General features: G+C 46.6%; 1 protein-coding gene across 1 annotated transcript in view; it reads left to right on the forward strand.

Annotated features, from left to right (window-relative positions):
* Positions 1-2656: 2656 nt before the first annotated feature.
* The window catches only part of PCNT (pericentrin), a 1129672-nt gene continuing 1119658 nt past the window's right edge, over positions 2657-12670 (forward strand). Inside the window, exon 1 of the mRNA XM_086956243.1 lies at positions 2657-2871. Within this exon, the coding sequence (XP_086812369.1) occupies positions 2716-2871 (156 nt within the window). The 5' untranslated portion in view covers positions 2657-2715. The remainder of the gene's footprint in view (positions 2872-12670) is intronic.

Below are 12670 nucleotides of genomic sequence, written 5' to 3' on the forward strand. Positions count from 1 at the left end.
TGAGTAGATACTCTAGCATGTTACGTTTTGTCACTTTCCATGAGCATATTAAATTTGACTAGTATCAAGAATACTTCTGCACTTGAAATTCTGTTCAGTGTACTTTATTGTAGCCTTTTTATAGTGCTTAGAAGAACCTCTATGTGGGGCGCTAAAGCGCTTACCCACATGGTAAGCAAGCTACACAGTGCAGTGTGTGTGGTTGGAAGGGTGTCACTTCTATTTTGAGCCTATATGGAAACAATTTCCATGTTGTAATGAAATTCAATTCCTCCCTGAGCACAAGTTATCAATAGTATCTCCTACTGGTAAAGAATTCACGTATATAAAGTCCAACATTCAGCAATTTATTTCTTGGTCTTGAAAATCCAAATGTTTCTGTTGTTGGTACAGCCGTATAAACTTAGTATGTTCACAATTCAACACAAATTTCGGTTACCAAATGCAGCTATGTACAGTTCCCAAATGCAGCCAACAAGTGTTTCGTCATGAAAGTCTAAAGCATTCTGGACTTCATCAGGGCTGCAACCCCAAAATAAAAAACATAGGAACAGTGTACCCAATAGCATTTTCATAATTGTCATGTATTGTTTTAACAACCTCAAAGAAATCAGAAATGAAATCTTTTAGAAGTATGTTGAGGCTCAGGCGTGCATAGGTGTTCTGGATGCGTTGAAGTCGTTTCAGGAGTTTGGCCGAGGCTCCTGCATAGAGGGCGTTTCCGTAGTCCAACCTGCTGCTGACTAGGGCCTGGGTGACGGTTCTTATCCTTTCGGTGGGGATCCACTTGTAGATCTTGCGGAGCATGCTGAGGGTGTTGAAGCAGGAGGAAGAGATGGCGTTGACCTGCTTAGTCATGCAGAGAGTGGAGTCGAGGATGACCCCTAGGTTGCCTGCGTGGTCTGTCGGTGTTGGAGCTGTTCCCAGTGCGGTCGGCCACCAGGAGTCGTCGCAGGCAGAAGGGGAAGATCTGAGGATGAGGACCTCCGTCTTGTCTGAGTTCTACTTCAGTCGGCTGTTCCTCATCCATTCCGCGATGGCCTTCATTCCTCCGTGGAGGTTGGTTTTGGCAGTGTGGGGGTCCTTGGTGAGGGAGAGGATCAGCTGGGTGTCATCAGCGTAAGAGATAATGTTGAGGTCATGCAATCGGGCGACGTGGGCGAGCAGTGCCATGTAAATGTTAAACAACATTGGGCTGAGGGATGAGCCCTTGGGTACGCCGCAGATGATCTCGGTGGCTTCGGAGCGAAGGGGGGAAGGCAGACGCTCTGTGTTCTGCCGGAGAGGAAGGAGGTGGGCCAGTCCAGGGCCTTCTCTTCGATCCCGTCGTCGTGGAGGCGTGTGCGTAGTGTGGCGTGGCAGACCATGTAGAAGGCGGCTGACAGGTCCAGGAGGATGAGGGCCACGATTTCTCTGTTGTCTAGCAGGGTCCTGATGTCATCGGCGGTGTCAATGAGGGCCGTTTCGGTGTTGTGGTTGCTGCGGAACCCGGAATGGGATGGGTCCAGGATGCTGTTCTCCTTGAGGTAGCGGGTCAGTTGTTTGTTGACGGTCTTCTCGATGACCTACGCTGGGAACGGGAGCAGGGAGATGGGCCGCAAGTTCTTGAGGTCCTTGGGGTCTGCCTTGGGTTGAGTGTGCACCCTAGCCCTGTGTTATCCACCTGCAAGCATCCACAGTTTTGCTTTTTAGTGCCCACTGGGCACAACAATACCATACACAAGCTGTTGACTTGTAGGTACAAAGGTACTGGAGACCAGACTGTGATCTGAAGGGAAACACCAAGCATGCCTTCCTTTAAGTGGGCAGGTACCGCTGTAATGCCCGTACTTTTTTAACTGGAAAGGAGAGAACCTGATGTTCTCAACACTGCTGCTATACATTCAATGGTAGAGTTCTGGCACTTCTGAGCAAACAGGTAGTGAGTACTTTTTCACCTATTTCCATCCAAAGCACTGGCTGACATCCTGGGTGTATGACCATTGTAAGGTGACTGGCATTATGAATCTATATGTCAAGGGAGCAAGTGACATTCGATTTGGGCTGTATGGGATGTTGTTTGGTTGAGGTGTTACAACTGTTTTTTTTAATTTAATCTGTCAAGTTTTGTTAAATTCCAGAGTTGAACTTGAACCTTTGTTGCACATTCTGAACGCTGCCTATTTATTCCAGTCCCGGGTCCATTACTGACTTTTTTGTTGGGTAAACTTCTTGCTTGTAGGGAAATTCTGAACTCGCACTACCTAATATCACTAATGAAGATGCAACTCTGGTGCAGACATGTGATTTGCAGGCGCGCCCAATAATAATTATTTCGTAGCGCAGTTTATCCATTCTTTGATTCTTGCACGGTGCTTTAAATACGATATTTTAAAACGCAGTATCATAGCGCACTTGCGTCTCCCGGTTTTCCTGCTTCGACACTTGCGGGTTCTCTTCTCAGTGCTACTGAAAAGTACTTGGGTCCCACTGATTGGTTGAAGGCAGTAGGAATTGATTGGCGCTGGCCACTGTTTGGAATGTAATGGGCGTTTTCTGTGGGAGGCGGAAACTAGAAGATGATTGGCGAGAGTCGCCGCGGTCGGTTCTATGGCTGGTGCGTGTAGGAGTCGATCTTAGGTAGGAATGGCTGTGACTGGTGGAGGCGTGGCTTACTGTAGTAGCCATGTTGAAAATCCCTGTGACAGTTTTTTCGGCGGCTCTAGGCGCGGGTAAATGAGAAGGGTCCCAGGAACAACTTTAGAGAACAACAGTACGACCCTCGGAACAGCAGTAACTAGAACAGCCCGTCAGAGAAGAGGAACTCCCCCATTTCAACCCATGGAGCCATCGGAGGAGCGAAGGAGAAAGCTGGAGGCCGGGAGAGCCAGGGTAAGGATATGTGGATAACCGGGTAGAGTTGAAAGTTAAGGGGAATGCAGTATTGCTTACTATATTGTGGATTCAGTAAAAAGAGCCAGTGGTGCGCATAGAGTGGAGACTGGGTGGTGTTTGCCAGAGAATGAAAGTGTTGACCTGTGGAGTTTTTAGAGTCAGAAGTTGCTTGATGGAGCAGTGAGCCAACTGGTGGGTCAGAAGGGGTGCACAATCAATGCCTTACTCAAATTCCCAAATTTGCTGCAGGTGGGAGTTGGCCGACCAATTGGTATTAGCTCTTGTTTCAAATGGGTCCCTGGTGCACTTAAGGGGACCACAACACACAAACTGTAGGATTCACATTACTTACCGTGACCCAGACCCTTTTCTTTACCAGGCATTTTTCCAAAACACTATTGCAACAGAAGAAAAAGATACACCAAGCAGGCAAACAAAAAAGAATGTGTAGAAGAGAAGTACCCCGATTACAATGTACAAAGTAAAAAAGTAGGTCTTGTAGTTCTTCCAGTCTCCTTATTTAAGACCTCAAGCATTGTTACTATTATGAACAACGAAGCTATAGTTGCTGATTTTAAAATGTATTTTATGCAACTAACATCCATTGACAAAGCCAATAGTAATGGCTTGTAGGTCTAATGTTACTGGATGCAATGATGGAAACATCTAAATACCAGCTGGGTGTCACACTATGCTCAGCACATAGTTTTAGCTTGGGTGTTTTAAGTCAAGCCCTTAATTACATCAGACACACCCCTTGGAGGGACCCCCAGTTTTTTTCATCCCACGTAAAGTCCTGCAAACAGCACCATGGCACAGTTGCCTCATGTCCTGGCACTGTGCATTATGCATGATACATGACTTCCAAGTTTTCAGATTGCCTATATGCAGGTACATAGTGAACCCTCACCCACACCTTGCTTTAGGAACTACAGGGAGGATGAAGTTCTTGATGGGTGTCTTCTGTCTGCAACTGGATGGGTGGGTGTATGGGTAAAGTGTGGCTGGAAGGATGGGTGGCTAAGTGAAAGGGGAACGGAGAGAGAAAGGGAGGATGGATGGATGAGTGAAAGCATTAATGAATGATTAGCAGAATGAATTAGCGAATGGGTGCATGGGTGAGTGAAAAGAAGAATGTAAAGATGGATGAGTGACAGAATGCATAATGAGTGAAAGGCAGGATGGAGAGCTGGATGGAAGGGTGAGTGAAAGGATGGACGGATGAGTGAAAGGATGGCTGGATCGGTAAAAAGGGTAAATGATTGGATGGATGAGTGGATGGATGTGTGGAAGACTGGGTGGATGAGTGTAAAGATGGCTTGGGTAAATGGTTGGATGGGTGGATGGATGGATGATGGATGGATGAGTGAAAGGATGGCTTGGGTAAATGGTTGGATGGGTGGAAGGATGGATGGATGAGTGAAAGGATGGGTGAAGAGATGAATGAGTGAAATGATGGATAGAAGGATAATGATTGAAAAGGTTTCCATATGGATGAGCACACTGATGGAAGGACAGAATGAATGGTGAAAGACTGAATGATGGATGAAAGAATTAATGGATGACAGCATGTAAATTATCATATGAAATACCACAAAAAGACCTGCAAAGTTGCTAAAAGCTGTACGTATACCAAACAAACGTGAAGTGCACGATTGTCTCAACCTAATATAAACTTATTTTGATTCGTACTTAAGTGGTTGTCTATTTACTTACTTTTATACTATTGCACAACTTCCTCTGATGTGTCTGTAAAACGTACCTTTTTCACAAAGTTTTGTCCTGAATTTTGACCCTCTGTCCTAAATTTTAAAACTTAGCGTCCTGAACTTGCACCCATGCCAGTTAGGCACCCTACGGAAGGCAGCTTCGGTGGAAACTGAGGGAGGTGGCATACAGACTTATGGACTACAGACAAAGGGAAAGGGACTGTAAAATAGGGAGGCAGGTGACTGCAAAGGAGATATGGCAGAGAACCCGGACGTGGGACTTTTGAGGGTCATATAGGGATACTGTTGTGTAAATTACGCACTACACAACTGACCATAAGATCAGGTGTAATGGAAGGCATGTCTTACACCTCCTGTGTGTGCAGTCTTCTGTACTCCCACAGAACACTCCACGCATCATTGGAAGTCCATTCTAGGATAGAGCCTACTGCATCAACCCAAACCCCTAACACCCCCCCCCCTTTCTTATCAACAAGTCAAAACAAATAATACAGAATTTGAATAAAAATATTTTAAAAAATACGGAAACCGATAAAATGCTATCCATTATAACCATATAAAATCAAAATACCTAAACTAATAATGGAAAAAAATCTACAACACATTTCCTTAGCCATCTATTACCTCCACAGTACAAGCCATCAACGATCTTGGAGGTCTTCTCTCCCTTTTTGTCACTAACCATCTGATCAGGAATTGTGTCCTCCTTCTGATGGCATATATCAAAAGCAACACTCTAATCACACACCATCAAAATCCATGCCAACAATAACATTAGAATTGCACCCTGTATCACCTTCCTCATTGCATATACCACGTTCCAGACATACATTCTGTGTAGAATTTCTCACAATAGCTGATGCTTCCAGCTCCTCGTTGAACCAATTGAAATCCTCTTCTGGAACTCCTATAAAATTTTTCTCCAACTTCTGCAAAACTAAAGCCACTCTTTTGAGGTTCCACATCTTACCACTTTTCACCTTGACTGTGTTCTGCAACACTTCCACCACCTACTCGGCATCAAAATATTGACTTGCCCTTCGGTACCTTACTAGATTTCCTGATACAAACCCAGTCCCCAACCTTACAAACCCAGTCCCCAACCTAGCAAAACACAGGTTTTGCACAGTGCTTGCCATCATACTAAGATTTGCTCCTATGCATTTCCACTAATCTTTCTCGACCGAATTCAGGTGACCACTGCCCCCCACTCGTGCTACACATCCAACCTGGATTATACTTAGTCCTGAGATTCCTTCCTCTCATGAGCAAAAATGATAAAAATCCAATTACATTATTATTTGTCAGCCTATAAGCCCACACTGCTTTCATTACTTGCACTTTCCAATTAATGTTACTGGCTACTGCTTATTGAATAACACCTTACCATTCCATTGCCACTATGATTATACAGTGAAGTGAATTTGTGTTGAACTTCTATCCTCTTGAAGTACTCCTTAGATGCCTCAGACAAAAACTGTACACCTTTATAACTTAAAATGGTAGATGGAATACCCTCTGAAACAAAAACCGTATCCTAAAAACCTGATAACTTTTTTTTGTATCTGCCTTGTCCCTAACTGGCATTCTTTTGAAAAGATCCAAAAAAACTGTAATATACCTTGGTGGCATCCCTACTGATCCAACAAAATAAATTGCTACTGATTCCCAAGGGTGTTCAAGAGTACAGGCATTACACATGGGTGGTCTCAAAGTGTGTAGAGATTTGACAGCAAAAGAACATATTGAGCATTGCCTGACAAACGTTTCCACAGCTAAATCTACTCCTGAACACCAGAACAGCTGCTTTAGCAGATTTCTTCCTTATCGCACCAAAATGACTTTGATCACACAATTCAGTTATCGTTCCACGCAACCCAGTTGGAGGAATGATCCAGCCACTGCCTTAAAATCATCTCATTGTAGAAAGAAAATTCAGATCTGATTTCCTAGTATGGCCTTAATATTAGAAAGGAGATGCTCTGTTTTCAATCAACCGCCATAGATCAATCCAGACACTTCTTGTAAGGCAATATGTTTTCCATACACTGAAATCCACTCATCCTTCTTAATTGACAGTGTACCACCATTATCATCTGGAAACTATTCCATGCATCATCCTCACATTCTTCTAATGAAAGTGGAATATGAAGCAATCTGCCAGAACTTATTTCCCATGCCCCTAGACCAAAAAACAATGAATTTCAATAAATATAGACTGAATAGTTCTATATCAAATGTCCAGCCGGACAGTTTAATTTCCAATGCATAAAGTACATAAAAGTTTGGTGTGATACAAGTGGGACACCAGCCGGTGCCCAACTAACACACTCTGGGGAAGACAAACAGGAGATTTTTAGGCAAATTGTGGCAGTCTGAATATCATAAATCATACACAGACAATCCAAAATATACACATATGCAAATAATAAATCACAAGATAAATATGCATTTAGTGTATTAAGGACCTTAATACATTCAGACTGCCACAATTTACCTAAAAAATCTCCTGTTTTTAGACTGGAAATGTATAAGGTGCAGGTATTTGTCTAGCAGTTCAATGAAAAGGTTGATGCTGTTGTGCTGTTGTGGTGATGTGGTTGGGCTCGCTGTTGTGGTGATGTGGTTGGGCTCGCTGTTGTGGTGATGTGGTTGGGCTCGCTGTTGTGGTGATGTGGTTGGGCTCGCTGTTGTGGTGATGTGGTTGGGCTCGCTGTTGTGGTGATGTGGTTGGGCTCGCTGTTGTGGTGATGTGGTTGGGCTCGCTGTTGTGGTGATGTGGTTGGGCTCGCAGAGTGGTGATGTGGTTGGGCTCGCAGAGTGGTGATGTGGTTGGGCTCGAAGAGTGGTGATGTGGTTGGGCTCGCCGAGTGGTGATGTGGATGGGCTCGCCGAGTGGTGATGTGGGGGAGGGTGAGGGGGTGAAGGTGAGGGTGGGTGGGTGAAGGTGGGAGGTGAGGGTGAGGGAGGAGGAGGGGGGTGAAGGTGAGGGGGTGAAGGTGAGGGGGGTGAAGATGAGTGGGGGTGTGTGGGTGAGTTGGGGGGTGTGTGGGTGAGTTGGGGGGTGTGTGGGTGAGTTGGGGGGTGTGGGGGGGGTGGGTGAGTGGGGGGTGTGGGGGAGAGAGGGTGTGGGGGGGTGTGGGGCAGAGAGGGTGTGGGGAAAGGGTGTGGGGGAGACTGAGGGGGGTGAAGGTGAGGCTGAGGGGGGTGAAGGTGAGGCTGAGGGAGGGGGGGTGAAGGTGAGGGAGGGGGGGTGAGGGTGAGGGAGGGGGGGTGAGGGTGAAGGTGAGGGAGGGGGGGTGAAGGTGAGGGTGAGGGAGGGGGGTGAAGGTGAGGGTGAGGGAGGGCGGGTGAAGGTGAGGGTGAGGGAGGGGGGGTGAAGGTAAGGGTGAAGGGAGGGGGGGTGAAGGTGAAGGTGAGGGGGGGTGAAGGTGTGGGTGAGTGTGGGTGAGTGTGGGTGGGTGGGTGAGGGTGTGTGAGGGTGATCTGATGGGCCCTGGAGGTATTCATTAGGAAGTGCTGTTGCTGTTTGGAGCAGGAGGTGATGAAACAGTGTAGTAGGGCGTCAGCAAGCCCCACACAGGATATTTTAGTAGGTGTTGGCCCATGGTGTCCAAGACTCCTGATAGGTCAAGAAGCACCAGATACAGGGCTTGATGGGGTGATTGCAGTCTCTGTCCTGCAGTACGATCTGAAGGACGCTGATATGTACTTGGACGTGTAAGCACTTGTGCATGACCCTGTACAGGGTCCGCTCATGCACGTCATTTAGAGGTCGCAGCTGTAACCCCTGGCTTACCCCGGGCTTGCCCTGTGCGATTCCTGGTACTGCATTTGCGACTCCTCGACTCAAAGGGAGCAAACTCAAGGGCAGCTCATCCTTTTGGACATCAGTTGGGGCTTCAAACGCCTTGTTTTGTGATATTTGTATCATTGCACTAATTGTGAATAGCAATATATTGTTCACTATTAGTGTAATAAAAAATGGAGTACAATTAGCTGGAATATGGACCCTCACTGGAAGCATAGGTAGATACAAAATGCTTTAAAATATATGCTGTGTGCAGATGAGTGTTGGTGAGTGTGTGCATGTGTGATTAACTGTGTATGTGTAAGCGTGTGCGAGTGAACGTACAGGTCTAATGGCGTGTCATGTCACTTCCACTAATCCTGGTCTTTTGGTGACTTGTCGTTCATGGGTGCACTGCCTTTCAGCACAGTTTGCAAAATACAAATATCACCCACTGACCGTTTCCAGAGCACTGAGAACATGAGTTATTGTCCGAAATACCAAACAGAAAGTGAAAAATGAGAGCAAATGCATTTCCCTTAAAACATTTATACGATTCATTTAAAGGTCTAAGCAAAAAGGCTTTTTTTGGCAAAGGCAGCTTGAAATGGGCATATGAGGGGGGTGAAAATCAACTACAGAGAAGGTGGCTGCGTAGAGAATAGTCTAGAGTAGTGGGAGACGAGCAAGTAATCATTTGTGTCCAAAAGCATTTCACGATCCCTTTAGCTAAAATCACACAAGGCGCAGTAGGGATGAAATAGACTTCAAATTATTTTAGGATAATCCAAAACCGCCTTGATGTACTGTTCAATCATAAAGGGAAACACAGAAAGGCGGGAAGGGAGGAGACTGTCCTGGAGTCCTGCCAACCCTGCTAAATAAACTTTTTCTGCATTCAATGAAAATAATATTACAGAAATAGTTCCTGTCCCCAGGCTTGTTCACAACTCTCGACAGCCCGGCCTGTGGTTTTAGTGTCCAGCAACGAGGGGGTAAAACCTCAGTCGTTCTTGGGACGAGTTGTGTCTGAGACATATCGGAAATGTCTGGTTTCAATTCTGGATTCAGAACTTGAACACATTATGTCTGAGAACTAGCATTTCCAACTCTGACTGGATGTTCTCCATGCCCACAGCATCCCATTTAAAAAATGCAAGCAAAACAAAAACAAACAGTTAGTATTGGCAAGAAATTGCTCAAGACATCCATTTGTGTGTTTTTAAATAAATTAGCAGATAAGAATGTATCTGTTTTTTTTCTGTTTTTTCCAGGCTTTAATAAGCGTAAGTGGTGCACAGGACAATCCTACCTGCCTCCAATATAACAGTTGCCCAAAAGTAAAAAATAAACAAGACAGGCAGAGAAAGCGGAGACACCGAAGAGGCCTGAGAGGGAGAGCTTTGCCCTGAAATGGATCCCAAAAAAAAGCTTGAGTGGTGCGCGCGCCACTGCAAGCATATGTCTTCAATTATCGCGGCATGGACGGCCGCGATAATTGAAGATATATGGGCTTTGGTGCGCGTAACAGACACCAATAGGCCATAGGTGGAGCTACGCGACCTCCTATGGCCTATTGAGTGTTCTGTTAAAAAACAGGGCGCACTCAAAGCCCAATCAAAATGGACCTTGGAAATAACATGCACGAGCTGTGTGAGGGCTTTTCGCTTCGCTCGCCCTAAAAACGGCAGATAATTAAGGTGAAGTAAGCCCAATGGCTGTGACATGCAACAGCTTCATATACGTGTAAAATCCTAGTCATTACCAATATGGTTTGACTTACCCTAATAAAAAGTAATTATCATGTGGCGGTCGAGATGGGCCCTGTAGTCAGACTCTGTTGTTTTACATAAATGGCAGTACTTTAATGTGAATGGGGGAGAGAAAAGAAGAAACCTAATTAAACCAAGCTTTAGTTTAGTTCTAGTCTGCTTGATCAAAAGCATTTTCTGCTCTCGTTTGCTGAAAGCGGAGTGTTGCTATGGCTTTAGCAAACTGCAATATCCTGGGGGTGGGCACCACAGGACATTGCTAGAGCCGGCACTGGGGTGTGTGGTACCCAGGGCCATCTTGAGCTCCAGGATGGGGGCCTGTGTGCCCCCTTCCAATGGTAACTTTAGCCCTGGGGAGTTGATGCGCCTAGCAGTCGACCCCCTTCATTATTGTATTTGCGGCCCTTGGAGGTGGCGGTTCCCAAGAACTGCGGGGTAGGCCGTAGAGCCTCCTCCCTCATTTTCTTAAAAATACAGTATGCCCCTTAGGAGGTGAAGGTCCCACATTTTTTAATTTTAATAATGTATGCTCCTCAGGCAGGTGGCAGTACCCTGGCTGTAGTAGGGCCTCCCCGCGTTACTTTAAAAGAAACGGTGTGCCCTGGAAATGCAGCGGTCCCTGTGACAGCGGGGGGAGGGCGGACTCCTGCATTTGGAGTGTTCAGTGTCCCGGGGTTGAGGGGGGAGCTGCCCCCCGTATTTGTACTGTTTACTGCCCCAGGGAGGTGGCGGTCCCCCGCGGGGACGGGTCCCCTTGAGCCCCCCCCCCCCCCTCCTTTATGCTCCCGGGATCTGGCCCACCTGGGGGCTTCAAAATAAAAACACATGAAAGCCAGTGAGTTAATTTTCTGCGGATTCATGGATCCACCTAGTAGTCCGTGATAAAAGTAAAAAATAATGCTTTTTACTCCAGTGCAGTTCCTAAGTGGACCCCCTGCCCCCTTATCTGGTGGGTCAGAGTATTCCGACCATGCCCCCCTTTTACGATTAATTTACATTGTTTGTGGGACTCCGTTTCAAGCAGAGTTCCAAGATGGCTGCCAATACTTCCTGGTTGAAGTGTTGGCAGGCAATCAAATTTTAATAGGATCCGTGAGTCCACTGCAAGGACTCCTGTCCCCGTAAATCTACATATTTTTTTTTCAATGTTATTTGGAATCTTTTTAGTAACTTTGCTCATGATATCATTCATTGGATATCAAAGTTCATATGGCATGGAATAGAACAACATTTCATCATACAGTAGGAGGCAAGAATAGGCATACATTGAACTGGTTTTACTTATACAACATGCCCAGATCCACCCTTTGTTGCTCGATATTTCCGCCAAGACCCCCATACCTTCTTCCATTTCTTAGTACAGCTCCTGGACTTGTGTATGGTTTCCTCCGCTCTCTGAAACCAATCTAGGTCCCGCAGCCATTGGTCCCACTGTGGGGGCGCCTGCCCCCCCCAGCCACTGGCAATGTTACATTTCACCACTCCGGCTGCCTTTGCTAACCATATCTCGTTATGTCTGGACCAGTCCGTGGCTCCTTTGATCCTGAGTAATAGCCACCTGGGCTCCACCGGAACTGGTGAACCCACTATTGCTGCCATCGTGTTTGCTACTTTGGTCCAGAAGGGCACTATCTCTGGGCATTCCCATAGGATGTGGTAAATGTGCCTTCCCTTTGGCCTCCTGTCGCACAGAGGGGGGGGCAGGCTCTTTCCCCAGGCGAACAGATGATTTCGGGGATAATGCACTCGGTGCAAGATTTTTAATTGCGCAAGGCGGAACCTAGTTCGAATTGCAATTTTGCAGGGGCTCTGTAGGATGTCTGCCAATCCTAGTCTTCCAGGACACCAATGTCCTCCCTTCCATCTCTCCCGCAAGGACACCAGTGGGTCAGGCATGTTATTTATCAGCTTACGATAGATAGTGGAAGTGGGTTTCTCCAAAATGGGATCCAGGAGGAGCCTGTCTTCCATAGGGGAATACTGCGGGGTCGAGGTGTCGGTACTTATGTGTGAGCGCAGGGCATGGGTAAGGCGTATGTAGTGATGGTATTGGGAGCCGTGGAGTTGGTACTCTTTCTAAAGATAGTCAAAGGATCTAGGGGCTTCCCCTTTCCATACGTCGCTCACATACTCAATACAGATTAGTTTCCAGCCCTTGAAGCCGGTCATTCTCGTCACCTCTGTTAGCGGATCTCCTAGCCAGAGTGGGGTTCTACCTGTCAGGGAGCCCGCCCACCTTAAGAATTTATTGGCCTCCCTCCAGCACTGAATCGCAACCCCTGTGTGTGATGGTAGATCCTTGCGCGGTCTTCGTGCGTATAGAAGTGGTTCATAGTTACGCCCCTGGCATGCTGTATCTGTCTATTCTATAAGCAGGTTCCGAACCCGATGCGTATACCCAGTCGTTGACCACCTGCAGCTGGGATGCCCAGAAGTACAGTTGTATGTCTGGGAGGGCCAGCCCCCCATTATAAACTCTCCTTGTGAGCTTACGCAGCGATATC

This window comes from Lissotriton vulgaris, chromosome 2_1, assembly GCF_964263255.1.
Source record: "Lissotriton vulgaris chromosome 2_1, aLisVul1.2, whole genome shotgun sequence".
Lineage (NCBI taxonomy): Eukaryota > Metazoa > Chordata > Amphibia > Caudata > Salamandridae > Lissotriton > Lissotriton vulgaris.